General features: G+C 38.9%; 1 protein-coding gene across 1 annotated transcript; it reads right to left on the bottom strand.

Annotated features, from left to right (window-relative positions):
• Window positions 1-13,266: 13,266 nt before the first annotated feature.
• On the bottom strand, window positions 13,267-14,632 carry LOC131398512 (olfactory receptor-like protein OLF3). The gene has a single exon (XM_058532124.1). The coding sequence runs from the start codon at window positions 14,630-14,632 to the stop codon at window positions 13,679-13,681; it is 954 nt and encodes a 317-aa protein (XP_058388107.1). The 3' UTR covers window positions 13,267-13,678.
• Window positions 14,633-15,923: the final 1,291 nt, after the last annotated feature.

Here is a 15,923-nt window from a genome sequence, read left to right as displayed (position 1 = left end):
CTGATAAGGCCTTGAAGAACTCATTAGCAACTGCTCATCATGAAAAAGATGAGTAACATGACCCATACCATAGGCAAATAAAGAGAGTATGACAGAACTTTTCATACGTTGGTGCACACAGACAAGATCATTAATGTGGTTTCCTGGGGATGTCTTCAGATGCTGCTGTTCACATTTTTAAATCAGTTTTTAATTGCATTTAGTTTCCATTGCTACACAACAGACAAACACTCCAAAATACTCAATCTTCCTTTGCAAGGAAGGAAGTATCCAGGGCTTTACACATGGGTGCATTTTCCATTTGTAACATTCATTGCCACATTTTATTATCCTACCCCAGTGAGTGTATTGTACACTTAAAACTATCTGACAATATTTTCCACTTCTATTGGCTGACTGCTTCATAAATTATCTTCTCCCTCTCTCTTCCACTAGGAAAAGAAAAGTACTGATTTGAAAAGACTCAGGAGGTATGCACATTGTTGAAGTGTTCCTCGGTCTCTCACCTTCCAGAATTATATTATATTTCAGAATAATAATCCTTTCCACTATTCATGCCAATTCAAAGAGTACATGGTAGAACAAAACTTTGGACCATCCTCAAAAATCCAATCTGAAACACAGTAAGGATTAAAGGTGAGCCTATTACCCACAGTACCTCCCATCACTATAGAGATGATGCCCTACAGCTAAGAGATAAAAAGCCAAAAGCTTTTTCTCTCCTGAATATTTGTTTGTGTGTCATTTTTGTAACACTCCATTGAGTCTTAATCATACTGGCCTCCTAATTGGAGTCCTCTACAACCTTAGCTGAGACAAACAGAAGTCCTGAATACAGAAACAGAGCACATGAAGATAAGTTCCACAACTTACAGACATGTTTTCTTTCATGCTGGTCAAAATACACCAGAATCATACCTTTTCACAGTTGACTTGTCAATAGAAATGGCACTTCCATTTAAAGAAAGATTCACCTGACCTGTGGCTGAGTACTTGGTTGTTGTATACACTGAATGCATCTTTCATGGGCAGGACTACGTGCATCATCCTAATGTTTGGAAACAGAAGATCCCAGGGCCACTTAGATGGGTGAAGTTTCAAAGATGGTTTTATATCCTGAGAGGACAATTAGTTTTTCTTCTTTGGGGTCTTATTATCTACTTCATAACTGATTTTGTTGCCTGACTTTTCATGTAAACTGAGTCCAATCATGAGACCCAGTTGCTCCAATATGTGCAAACCTGAAATTCACCTTTGATGATATATGTTATCATGATTTCATTTTGTAAATGCTCACCTTCTTTATATCTCTAGTCCCCTATAGATAAGACTAGGGTATTCTTTTGCAGTATAATTCCCTCAGTCTGGCAAGTCTCCATAGTACAATCCCTATAGCCCATTGTAGAGAAACCAATCTTGAAATGAGAATCAGGAGACCTCATTTCTAGCCCCAGTTCACATTCTCAGTGTCTATGAATTTGAGCAATTCATTTAACATTTTATATTTCAAATTTCTATCATCGAAAGGAAAATCTAAATACTTTGTATACTGAGTCTTAAGGAAATAATTGAGAAAAGATACTTTAAAGCTATTGACAATTTATCTTATCTGGAAATGTAATATAGTCCTACTACATGTTCAAGAATATCAATACCTAACTAATCATTTTATAGATCTGGGCTTGTTTGCTAAGTGGCTTCCCCCAAAAAGACACAGAATTCATCCACAAGAGCTCCAATTTTTAACTATTAATCATTTGCTTCCCCCAATTCCCCACTTTTTCACACTTTTTCTTTCTCTCTGTCAGTACTAAAGTTTGGAATGGAGAAACTCATAGAACAAAAATGTAATTAAGCCTCCAGCCTCTGGAAAGCAGAATTATTTTACTACATTTGCCATACTATTTAGGAGGAGAAAATTTCAGCATTCGTGGTTCATATCCCTGATCCAAAGTCCCTAACAAATTAGATCAGTTCTATTTCTGCCCCTCTAGAAACCTCTGTTTACACCCACCCTTTGTTGATACCTCTGTCATGAGCTTTCAAACATTGATTAGTGCCAGACAAAATGCAGGTGTCTACTTCAGTCTAGGTTTGTGCTGGTTTCTAAAGAGTGCTTCCCTCCAACAAAGTGATGGACATAGAGATGAAGTGTCCCAGACTCCTCGCCTCCTGGGCCAAGAATTCACCTGGGACTAGTTTACATTGTGAGGCAACTACAGGGAGGAAGTTCACAGGTGCTCCGCAATTGGCTCAAACACAAACCTAATGAGGCGAGCAGTGGCTGAATTAGCATCGTGGGGCTGACAGATTCCCCTGAGGAGCTTTATGCATTAGAGTGTTTATTGCTGTCACCACTCCCAATTCTCAAGGTCGGGGCCTTGGTGCCGCTCTTCTCTCTGTGGAAGGCTGTTCTCCATCCTTCTCTAACTACAACAATCCACTGAAGTCTTAGGTCATTCTAAAAAGTCAGAGACGCCAGCTTTCTGAAGTTTTAAGATCTTCTTGTATAGTCCAAACCTGATCTATTTAGGCTTCCATCCAATCCTGGATTCCCTTTGGCTCCAGGATACCTTCGTCTTTCCTTCTGAAGATGAGTGTTGTGCTTCACTCCTCCGAGATATGTGCAAAGAGTCTACTGGACTGTTTTGAGCATTGCAAGGATGGATGGACACTGAAGTACATTTCTCATGGTGCTCTTCCAGTTATAAAAATAATAACATTGCATAGAAAAATTTAAGACTTGAAATAAAATTCCAAAAAGGGGATGAAGAAAATCTTATGGTTTATGGGGGGGGGGGGATGATCTAGAATCCTCAACTTAGAAGTGTTAACTTTCTATACTCTTCAAATCTTAATTTTTTTAACATGTATTAGACACTTCCTATACGCCAGCATGCTGCTAAGCTTTTTTTGTTTTCTCCCGAAAGGGCCAGTAGATAGTTTTATGTCATAGTTGTACATCCTTCTAGTTGCTCTATGTGGGCTGCTGCCTCAGCATGGCTCGATGAGCACTGCATATGTCCACGCCCAGGATCCGAACCAGTGAACCCCGGGCCACTGAAATGGAGCACATGAACTTAAGCACTACATCACCTAGCTGGCCCCTAAAATCTTAATTTTTATGAATAGATCCAATGTAATTTTGACAGAATGCAGTCACCTTACCATTCTCTAATATATTCTTTAGGTATCATGTACCTTTATAAGTGAATTATTTATCCATTTATTCATTCATCTACCAAGTCAAATACCCAGTAATTCTCAACACCACCATTTACGTATCTAGTCATTTACCCACTGTCTATAACCGTCTCAATACTCACTCATCCATTTACTTATCTGCTCCTCTACCCATTTATGCATTTTATCATCATCCATATGCCAACTCATCTATTTCCTTAATGTACATTAATTATCTACCAGTCTTCTATATTCACCCAACATATTGTCCTTCTGCTTATCCACTAATTTATTCCATCATGTTACCATGGCTTCTGATATTACAGCACCCAGTGACTTTGACAAAAGTTCTGTGGTATTCCAGGTCATAGAAAGGGAAGGTAGAGATGCTTCTCATTCCTCACCTAAATTTATAAATTCCCATAGAATTGATAGATTGGTTGGATGTTTTCTCTGAGGAAAGTTGGAAAAATTCCATGGCTGTGAGGGCAGTAGTCACGGTATCTAGAAGTTGATATCACTTCCGTTGTTCTCCACCTGTCTGCAGGCAACAAAGGTAAACTCCCAAATTCCAAGCTGTTAACAAGGACTCCACAGCACTCTCAGTCACTCCTGCTTAAGACCTTAGGCAATCTTCCTTCTCATTCAACCTCTGTCATTCAGCAAGTTATATCAACTTTTACATTGAAACGTCTGTCACACAGGTCCTTCCTTTCCATTATTAATACTGCTGGTATCTATTATTTTAGCGTGTTGTTTCTAAGCTCAACATAATTCAGTGCCTTTCAAAGCATAATAGGCTTCATTCTGACTCCATTCAGACCTACTGAATCAGAAACTATGCAGATAGGGTCCAGTCTGTGGTTTAATGAGTCTTTCAGGTGTTTCTGATAGAATAAAACACTTTTCAGATGTTTCTGATAGAGTAAAATTTGAGAACTACTTGAGCAATTCATTCTATAGACCACTATCATATTAATCTTTCATTACAACACTTTATTCTACCATTACCCACTTCACAGAGATTTGATCTGAGGTCTCTAGTGACTCTAACACCAAATCTCTTCTGAGAGAGAAAGGTTTCAAAGTCAACCACAATCTAAGTTTTCCCTGCTTCTCGCCCTGTGAGCCCCAAACATTCCTATAATTCCTGCTTTTCCACCCAGACAGGAAATGCTCCCTCTTCTCCCCAGCAAGTTTACCTCACAGGCATCTACCTAGAAATTGAAATAGTTCCTTCAAGAAGCATTTGTGACAGACACACTAATACTTACTTTCAATTTGTAGGCTTGAGTTTGCAAGAAGATCATGAATATAACAAATTCTCTGCACCAAACACTATGCATATAATTTGGATGAGCTGCTTCTAGATAAGTGATTTGTGTGACTTAATATTCTTTGGCCTAAAAGCGAAATAAGTCAGAGGGAGAAGGTCAAATACCGTATGATTTCCTTCATTAAGTAGTAGATAATAACAACAATAAACAAACACATAGAGACAGAGATTGGATTGGTGGTTACCAGAGAGGAAGGGGGGAGGGAGGAGGGCAAAAGGGATAATTTGGCACAAGTGTGTGGTGATGGGTTGTAGTTAGTATTTGGGTGGTGAACATGATGTAATCTATGCAGAAATAGAAGTATAATGATGTACACCTGAAATTTATACAATGTTATAAACCAGTTACTGCAATAAACAAAAAATTAAAAAAAAAATACTCCTCGGCCTAGAAAGCCATTATTTGCCATTGTTATAGTACTTAGTTGAAAATAGAACCCATTTCCCTCTTTTGCTTTCCTACTTTATGTTTTCTGTTTGGTTTTCTAAATTACCTTAAAAAGTAATTTTGCTTCCTCTAGATTCCATTTAAGTTGTTGCAGGTTTGAAAGAATAATGCCTCCATTTGAAACAAGAAAAAAACAGATAATCTACAAAATCATAACAATTCTTGAAATCACCACAAAGCGAGGTTGCAGGGAAACTAATAGAATGAAATCTCAGGAAAGACAGAGGTGCCTGCAGAGAGATATGGGACATGAGCTCTGCCTTACCTGGGCCAGAGCAAGGGAGGAATATACAGCCACCATACAAGCCTGTAAGAATTGCTTTATCGGATTGCTAAGGGCTGAATGTGGGAGGACTATGAGTATGCAATGGCTAGGAACCACAGACAAAAAAGGAATTCACATCAATTCTCAAAAATTTTTCCAAGTACTTAGAACAGTCCTCATGAGAACATTTAGGGAAAAGTGGAAAATCAGAGAAAGCTGCCTTCATGATGCAGGTCCAGGTGAAGGCAACAACAGCACTGCAGGAAACAGAAAGCACGCTCCCACCATCAAGTCTGTCTCCCTTGTGGAACAAAAACCTGAAGCCACTGGGGGAAGGGAAGCAAACCCTGATTTCCTCAGAGACAGATGAAGACTCATTGCTGAGAAGAAGGAAGAGAAAAAAAAAACCCTCTAGATCTGGGGTTTCCATGGGACAAGAGACCATTCTGGACCTGAATGATGAGCCACCTTCTAAGGGTAGGGAAGGGGCAAGAGCACTAAAAAAGCCCCAACCCTGAGAAACAGGGACAGAGGATGTGCCTAAGACTGAGGTAGAACCAGGACAACAGAGAATAAACCCTGAGCCTCCATCATCAGGCTAGCAGGAATTGAGGAAAAAGCAACAGTAGTTAACCATGGGGAGGAGGCAGCATGTGGACAGACACTCTCTGACATGCAGTCTCACAGCGAGGGCTTAAAAGTAAGGGTGGAACAGCAACAGTGGGAAAATCCTCCAACCACTGAACATCCCACTTTAAGCACAAGAAATAATTGAGAAAATTGAATTTGTTGGTGCACCGAAAATAACCATAGCAACAACAAAACTCAAACCCAGCTCAACCCATGACTGCACTGATTCCCACACTCTCCCCACAACACAAGGCTACAGTACAAACTGAAGAGACGTACCCATTTCAAGGCATAATACTATTTATCTCAGAGTCTATTATCCTACGGACAAAATGTCTGTGTTTCAGCCAAAATTAAAGGTCATAGAAAAAGCAAGGGAAAAAAAACCCTGTCATTGGACAAAGTGATTAACAGAATCAGAATTAGACATGACTTGAATATAGGAACTATCATACAGGGTTTAAAATAACTCATTAAAAAATTAAAGGATCTAGTGGAAAAGATGGATAGCCTGCATAAATGCAGGAAGAGTTTCATCAGAGAATTGAAAACCAAATGGAAGAATCAAATGGAAATGCTAGACATGACTAATGTGATAAGAGAGAGAGAATGCTTCTGAGTAGAATCAATAAAGCTGAGATTCAATCAGTAAGGATAAAGATAAGTTAATAGAAATTACCAAAACTGAAGCATGAAGATAAAAATAATAATGATGATGATAAAAAGAGAGTATTCAATATCAGACAATCTATGGGACAATATCAAACCATCCAACATACATGTAATTATAAAATCAGACAAAAACTTGAGACAGAAGGAGTTGAAGAAACTTTTAAAGAGATAATGGCTGAGAAAAATAACGAAAGAAATCATAGCACAAAACCAAGAAGCTCAGCCAGAAAGAACAACTAAAAACAAACAAACAAAAAACTAGACACACTATATTCAAACTGCCAAAAAGCCAAAAATAAAGCAAAAAACTTGAAGGCAACCTGAGGAAAAAAGACACACCAAATACAGAAAACCAAAGATCCAAATCAAACCAGATTTCTTGTCAGACACTATGATAGCTAGAACAAATGGAATGACGTTTAAAGTCCTTGTTTGGGGGGTGTGTGGTTTGTCAACTGAGAATTCTATATGCAGGGGAAATATCTTTTGAGAATGAAGGAAAAAATAAAGACTTTTCCAGACAAGTTAAAATTAAATGAATTCATTGCCAGCTGACCTAGACCATAAGAAATGTTAATGGAAGTTCTTCAGCCAAAAGAAATATCACACAGAAAATTAGATCTATACCAAAAGAAGAAGAAGAAGAATCTTTGAAATTTTTAACACACTGTCAGATAACTATCTAATGAAAAAATAATAGCAAGCTACTTAGTGCTTGTACCTTATGTGAATCTAAAATGTATCGCAATAATAGCACACACAAAAATGTTAGCATGTGGGGATGACTTCAGAGCAAGACCATGAACAACAGAAGCTGGTGCTTGGGAGATTTCAACAGGCCAGGCCTGGAGTTGGCATATTTTATTTGCATCCGCGTTTTAGAAGTTAGAACTTGGTCCCTTGGCCACACCTCACTGCAAGGGAGGCTCACATTTAGCCTAATAGTGTACCAGGAAGAAGAGGAAATGAGTTTGATGAGCAACTAGCAAGTCTCTGCCACATACATTGGACTCTAACTTGATTAGGCTATATTTGAGGTCATGTGTTTATTTCAGACCTCTACAATTTAAGAGGGATATTTAAAATATTCAAACCCCATAGAATAAAGCCCTTGAGAGTAAGAAGTCTGAAATCATGCTGATGAGCAAATGTTGAGGAGCATTTAGCCTGATCATTTCCTCCTCCCAGTGTCATCTTGGCAGAAGCACCAGTAGCAGCACGTGGTCTTCAGCCACAGCAGACCATACCACAGAATCTGATCCAGATTGGAGATCCAATTTGCTTCTAAATTGGTTTGCTCTTGATCCAAGAAATAAGTAGTACAAAGAATATATTAAAATGCAGGTGAGGAACAGGTTGTATTTCACAGAAACTCATTGTAAGACAGTGATCCCTGCTGCCTAGGCAGGAGGAAATCAAGTCAATATCCACAACATTATACCATATAAAGCAATAACTTCTCTAATCAATGATTATTAATGTCATCAAGGCTTAATGCCTGAGTACCCAGCCTTTTATTTTGATAACACCAATGCAATCTCCTCTTTATCTGCACCTGTGCTTCAAGACTCAGTGCTTTCCATATTTGTCCATTTTGGGGTTCACTGTGAGAAGGCCAGTCAGGCTAGTGCTATGGATGCCAGCTTCCAGTGGAACCCAAAGCAAGAGAGACTCTCCAGATGGTCCATCTACAGTACAAACAGTTCTGTTACTTGGTCCTTATGACCCCACATTTTCACTGGTACTTGAAGTGTCTATGACAGATTGGGATGCTGAGTAGAGCCTGTGAGAAGCCTTGATTGGAGAATCAAAGTGCTTGTCCATACTGTTTTGGAAAAAGATATGCCTCTTTGGGAAGGTAGACGTTCTTTTGAGAAAGAGCTCTTGCTTGCTGTTGGGCCCTAGTAGTAACTGAATGCCTGGCCATCAGAAACCAGGCCACTAATGCACCTGGAGCTGTCCATCAAAGCCTGCATATCATAAAGTAGTATACACGGAACTAGGTCTAGCAGATCCTGAAGAGTCAAGCAACTGTCATAAACAGTTGGCTCATACTCCCATCATGTCTATTTGTGCCACTGAGTTTTCAACCACAATATGGCCTCCTACATAATCCCTATGACTATTTAACTGAAATTATGTGACCCTGAAAGACTATGGAGAAAGCATTCCTTCTAAAGGGGAGAATTTTAAACAGCACCTTTCACCATCACTTTGCCTGATACACACTGATTTAAAGGCCACGCCTAATCTTTTGCCTGGATGTAGAAGATAAAGTTTAGAGGACTGGGGACACACAGCTTTAGGGGAGAAATAGTAAATTCATGTGTGTTCCATGTGATTTCTCATGACAAAGGAGGTTCTCAGTTTTCATGTGGACAAGAATACTGGCATACTTTAGGAGTCAGTCAGCCTCATTTCCCAAGCATACCTGTAGTCATGATGGCAAAGATGATGACTATCTTTGGGTTCAACAACTTGGACTCCATCTAGCCAAGACTAATTCAATTACTACCACTACTGACTATCTATCTTGCCAACAACAGAACCAACCCTAAACCTCCAGTAGAATACAGTACTCAGATTGTGGTTTCTGAATGTTGTTTTCCTCCAAAAGGAACCAGTGCTTTTTGGAGAAATAATGCCAGTTATAAGGCAGGAAAAGTAAAAGACAGGACTGTGATATTGATTCACATCAGAAATTAAGGAGTATTCAAGATTACTAGGGTCATGTGGAAAAAAACTAAGTAGCCAATTTGAATAGGCTCTTTGTTAGTCAGAGTAATGACTCCCTAAAGATGTCCGTGTTCTAATCTCTAGAACCTGTGAATATGCTGCCTTACATGTTAAAAGGAACTTGCAGATGTATTTATACTAAGGATCTTAAAATGGGGAGATTATCGTGGATAATCTGTGTGATCCCGATGTACATAATCATTGTGATTGTGTCTTTGTAAGAGCAAGGTGAGAGGATCCGAGTCAGAAGTGATGTGATGATGGAAGCAGAGAAGCAGAGAGAGGTTTGAAGATGCTGTGCTGCTGGCCTTGAAGGTAGAAGAAGGGGCCCTGAGCCAAGGAATGGAGGCTGCCTCAGGAAACTGGGAAAAGCAAGAAATCCAATTCTTCCGTAGCCCTCCAGACAGGAATGCAGTCTTGTGGACACCTAGATTTTTGAGATAGTTAAACCCATTTCAGACTTCTGGCTTCCAGAACTGCAAGATAATTTTTTGATGTTTTAAGCCACAAAATTTATGGTGATTTGTTACAGCAGCAATAGGAAATTAAAATAAGCTCTTACTCAGTAAATATGGTACAATTTAAACATCAATAAAGGTAATAACTACAATCAATTAAAACACAGCAAAGAAGTTTACACTGATGAGTTAATGACAAAGAAAAAAGAAACCTGTTTGTTGTATTAAAAAAGTGATAAAGAAAGAGAAAAAGTCAAAAATGTATTCTGCCTTTGCTATATTAACTTTAACTCAGAGAGATGAAATAGTGGTGAGAAGGAAGTTTCTATTTATAAATGTATTCCAGATAATACAGAGAAAGGGATGCTAAAACATCATCTCTTTGAAACTCCTAATAAATTAAAGAAACTAGGTCATTAGTTTTCTCCCAGGGGTGATTTTCCCCTCCCAGGGGACATTTGGGTAATGTCTGGAGACTTTTATGATTAACAAAACTGGCAGATGGCGGGAAGGGGGTGCAACCGCCATCTAGTGGGTAGAGGTCAATATTGTAAAATATCCTACAATGCACAGAATAGCCCCTGCCATAAAGAATTACCCACTCCGATACATCAATGGACACTTGCTGCTATAGAGAAACCCTGATCTTGGTAGTGTAATAACTGCAATAAATCCTAGAAAAGAGAAACCAAACATGGCATACCTCTTGATAAAAGTAAATGCCATCGTCTAGAAAATGCTTTTGCCAGAAAAAAAGAAAAATCACACTTAAATCTGATCAAGCCTCTAGATTTAACAGGAGATACAGGGTCAATGGAACATGCAAAACTACACACCCAGGACGCCATAAAAAATCCAGACTGCATGGAAGTCCAACTGGGACAAACAATCCTGTTTTAGTCAACGAATAACTCCAAGGAGAAAGGAAGGAACTTGAAGGTGAACCTATAGATTAAATCAGTCTTCAGAGACATAGTAGCCAATTGCAATGTATGGAATTTATTTGGATTCTTATTCGAGCAAAAAAACCAGTAATTTCTATGTGTGTTAGGAAATTTGTTTTTACTGAAAACCTCAGTGATGTTTTTACGATTATTAACTAACAAACAAGATTTTATTCTCAAATATTTATCAGTGTCCAAATTTCAAAAGTTATATTTAACGGCCTTATTGTTTAGAATATCGTCTTATTTTACTCCTGCATCAACAGTACTTTGCTCCCTTACATTGGGAATGTCTTTCAGAAGCAGCTACTAATTAGGAATGCCTGTCATCTCACAGCGGTCCAAGTAATGAGTAAAGTATTGAGTCCAAGTACCGAGAAAATGCATCCTCAAAAAAAAAAGACCTATGAAATGAAAAAAATAAAACCAAAAATTTAACACATGGAATATAAGGTTACACTAGTCCGTTTCTATATACTTAAAGCCTACCCCCAACATTTCTGTTTCCTGAGAAAGGAAGATTTGGATAACCCTTCAGGTGAACTCAAACAAGCTGAGGAGCTGGCAAGGGCAAAGGGATCATGGGATGAGCGTGAAGAAAAGTCACAGGCACTGTGACCACGTGACCAGTCACAGAAATGAGGATACAGAATCTTCACACATTCTCCTCCTCAAAGTTTCCTGTAACATATTTGTATTGTTGACTAATTTCCTTCCACTTTCATCTCTTTCTCCTACCATTTTAGATAAGGTGTGCTCATGGTGATAAATTTTGATGGTTACTCCACAAGTTATGGAATATTCAGATAGGATTATGACATTTTAGAGGAGGAATGGGGTCCACAAGGGAATTCCAATCTGGAAGAAGATGAAGTGTTCCTCTGAAATCTCTTTCAAATGATGTGACTTGACACAACTCTTCTCTTTGCCCATTGCCACCATCTCAGTTCAGATTCCCCAAAGTATTTTTACTACTACTCTCAGTACTACTATACTACTACTATACTACTACTCTCAGTAGTATTCCTGGGGAAGCCCCTTACTTGGTTGCCTGACTCATTTGCCAGAGTGATAATTCAAAAACGTAAACTTTATCAAGCCATGCTCCTGCTTAAAAATCTTTACTGGCTCCCTGTTGCTCTCAGGATAAAGTTCAAAATAATTTGGCTTTCAATGCCCTCCAAGATCTGGCCCCTGTCTACCACCACTTCATCTCACTACTTCTGCAGTCTTCTCTGCTCTGCATGTGTGGCTCCAGGACAGTTTTGGACTCTCATGCTCTCTCCCAGTTCACCACATTTCACAAGTTGATTGTCACCTGGATCACTTGTTCTCACTTTCCTGGTCTCCACCTGGACCTTTTCTGGTCCTTTCATACAGGAAGACTTCTGCAATCAACCCAAAGGCTTACTCTATTTGTGACACTTATGATAATGCATTTTAATTACTTCATCGTCTGTCCCTGTTATGCAGTCACATCCTTGTCAGGATTGTATCATACAGGACTATTGTGTCTCAAGAACCATTCAATGTTACTGACACAGGTAGACACTCTATTAATATTTCTTGAATTAACACCAAGAGAAATTTAGTCTACTAGTACTTACATCTTTTCTGTTGCCTGCCTATATCACAAAATTTAAAATTGATTACTTTTAGGTATATTTAAAATGTCAAATGGGCTTTGGATTATATGAACCTTCAACACTGTTTGAATGCTGAGATTCTGTGATAATATTTAACAAATGGAAGAACTGCAAATTAACTGACTTAAGGAAGAGACAACAGGAAGAAAGAACTTTGAGTCTTCTTCAAGGGAGTGAGAAGACAAAATACTATCACATTCTTTCTCCTTGGTCCCCTTCCTCATCCGTGTACCATTATTTCTTCTTCCTCCTTTGCATCACTTAATGAGACTTGTTCTCAGAGGTGTAGTCCACACTCAGACTAGTCCACCTCAGTAGATTTACCAAGATCAACTAGGAATCTGTTGTGTGTGGAGGAGGAGCGATGGGAGGAGGCTCAATATGGTGACTAGAGGGCAATATCTGCACAGCTGACTGAACTATCCTGATTCCCAAAATACATATTAAAATTGTCTTATCTTTCATTGGCTTTGGCTGAGGAATGTGTTTTTTCTTAGATAACTACATCTTTGACATTCTATAATTTATTTCATATTTTATGTGCTTATTTGTTTCTTAAGTCTCAGAAAAAGAGATTATAAACTTTTCAGAGATCAGACAGTTTTAACATTTAAATTGTACCCCTTATATATCTAGTAAAATTCCTCTCAAACTGTTCATATACTGTCAAAAAGACCTTGAAATGTAGCTTCTCCTTGGCCAGTAATAGCCTTGTGTACCAACGCCTTTAGTTATATTCCTATCAGTATAAAACAGGACCTTTAGTTGATGCTTCTCTACTGAGTTACCACCAGCACTCAAACACATTATGTCCACATATCGTTGGTCCAGCACAAAAGCATTTTAATCAGTCTTGATAGCAACACTCTTCTCAGAAGAGTGACTCACAACTACTGGATGTGGCTACATACACCACACATTATTTTAAGTGAATATAAAATTTGAGATTGATTTTGTTCCCAATGGAAACACGATAACCTTGTACAAAATTTGGATGAATAAGAACCAGCAGTCCAATGTAAGATCCATGAATAGATCCATGATTATAAACAATGTGACTAATCAAAACAATAAATACTATTTTTTTCCATTACTCCCAGGCTATAGGAAACAAGATTGAGTAATTGTGAAGTTCTATTACAGCAGTGCTTAACTTCTCTGAACATGCTGCTGTGACATAAAAATCCTCCCACATTCAACACCCCAACCTAACTACTCAGCCTCCTACCCAACATCACAGTACATGTTTCTTCATCTCCTTCTTGGTTGCTAGGGCAATACAGTTGATGCCCATCATATCTGAGTTGAGTGGGAGAACCCACAGGCAAAGCTCTTTTCTCTAAGTGATGCTCATGATTCATCAACTTGCCAGTTTTGACGTTAATCCAGATAATTGCCCTAGTAGTTTCTGCCAGGCTCCCTTCACCTCCTTATTCCTTATACTGTAAATCATAGGGTTCAGCATGGGCATCAAAATGGCATAGAAGAGAGAGATCAACTTCTCCTGAAGGGCAGAGGGGCTGGAATGGGGCTGGATGTAAGTGAAAATAGCCATGCCATAGCATAGGACAACCACTGTGAGGTGAGAGACACAGGTGTGGAAGGCTTTCTTCCTTCCCTCTGTGGACTGGATCTCTAGGATGGTGGAGATGATCTTGATGTAGGACAAGAGAACCAGACAGAAAGGTGCCATCAATAAGACAATGCTGGAAACCATGATTGCAACCTCATTGGAGGAGGTGTCCACACAGGCAAGCCTGACCACAGCTAGGAGTTCACAGGACAAGTGATCAACAAATTTGTTTGTGCACATGGGCAAATGAAAGGTGATGGTGGTCTGCATGAGAGAGTTGATGGAGCCACTGACCCAAGATGTGATAGCCAACCTGGTACAGAGCCCTCCACGCATGATAACCAAGTATATCAGGGGGTCACACACAGCCACGTAGCGATCATAGGCCATCACCGCCAATAGAACAAACTCAATCCCACCCAAGCCCAGGGAGAAAAATAACTGGGCTGCACAGCTCACATATGGGATTACTTTATGTTCTACAAGAAGATGCACCAGAAGCTGAGGAATGATGCTTGTGGCATAAGAAACATCAACAAGGGAGAGGTTGGTGAGAAAGAAATACATGGGAGTGTGGAGTCGGCTGTCCAGTCTGATCAGAAGGACAATGAGGAAGTTCCCCAACACTGTCACCATGTATGTGACTAAGAACAGGACAAAGAGGGAGACCTGAGTGTCCCAGTCACTGGAGAGGCCAAGGAGAATACATTCTCCCACATATGTCTGATTATCTGTTCCCATTAAAAAATGTGATGATTATTAATCTGCAGACAGAGACAGAAATAGCAGAAGCTACTGAATCAAAGAATCATAAAAATAACTTTTTATCAATACATATTGTTTGCAACCGGACAGCCTTAGCAGATGTTTCAGGTCACTTAGGAGCCAAGATAACAGGCTTTATATCAATATGAATTATACCTGCTCTACATCAGAGTCAGGTCAGTGCCTTCATAAGGACATGGTATGGTCTCAGGGAGACCCAGTTAAAGCCTGGAGATAACACAGTGTAATTTGGGGAGCTCTACATCTTTACCAACTTACCTCAGGTTTAGGGTGAGGGGAGCTTGGTTGGCGACAATGGTAGGGAAAATGATAAACAATGAAGGAAAACTTGGTTGGAAAGCTACAAACACTACCTTAAATATGTCAACTAGACCCACATGATGTAATGGATAAATCTATTATAAAAGGAAACATTGAGAGGAAGCAGGAGCTTGTGAAAAGATCTGGAGTCCAAGAACCTAGGTTTGAAATCTGATTTTATTTAGCAGCTATGTGATTTTGCTTTAGTGACAAACCTTTATATATGAAACAGGATAATATTATACAACTCGCAAGTACTTTTAAGCTCAAATGTAGGTAATTTACGGGCAAAGTACTTTGTGAATTGTACTGGTAGTAATGCTATAGTAGTATGAATATTAATAGTAACATGACCTCCTGCCTTGTGGTAGATAAAGTAGCAAATGTGATTTTTCTATGCGTCCCCCCGCAAATTCAGACACAAAGAATATTGGAGGCAACCTTTAATAGATCAGAGGGCTTAGGGATGGATAGGTCACTTTGAGGACCTGGGGACCATTTGCCTTTTTGATGGACTTTGGTCTCTTCAGCCTCAGTGGGATAGGATGGGTAGGGAATTGAAATTGTATCTTTGTTCTTTTTATTTTTCTCTTTTCAACTTCTGTTAACAATCAACTCTTTCTATATAGGTTTAAAAAAACGAAATGAGAGTACGGATGCTGAGACTATCTCAATACAAGAGAGGAAGGGAAGCAAGTGTTTCCAGACTCTTCTTCATTATCCAAGGCAGAGAAAAAGGTATGAATTCATGTAGATGTACATTGGAATGGAGTTTCCCTTGTATTTTTGTTCATCTAGGAAGTGCTTTTTCAGTAGAACTATATGTTATAATATCAATTTTGAACACTAAACAGAAACTGTTTACATTTAAAAAAATTTTTATAGGACTAATTCATTATTATTTTTACTCCATGCCTGCCTATTCACTAACTTCCTTTTCTTACAC

The sequence above is a fragment of the Diceros bicornis genome, chromosome 3 (genome assembly GCF_020826845.1).
Source record: "Diceros bicornis minor isolate mBicDic1 chromosome 3, mDicBic1.mat.cur, whole genome shotgun sequence".
Classification (NCBI taxonomy): Eukaryota; Metazoa; Chordata; class Mammalia; order Perissodactyla; family Rhinocerotidae; genus Diceros; species Diceros bicornis.
Note: the sequence above shows the minus strand (reverse complement) of the source record. Positions and strands in the feature narration are given on the sequence as shown.

What these genes read in the sequence shown, in the direction of transcription:
- LOC131398512 (XM_058532124.1), bottom strand. Translation starts at nt 14,632, where the DNA reads ATGGGAACAGATAATCAGACATATGTGGGAGAATGTATTCTCCTTGGC.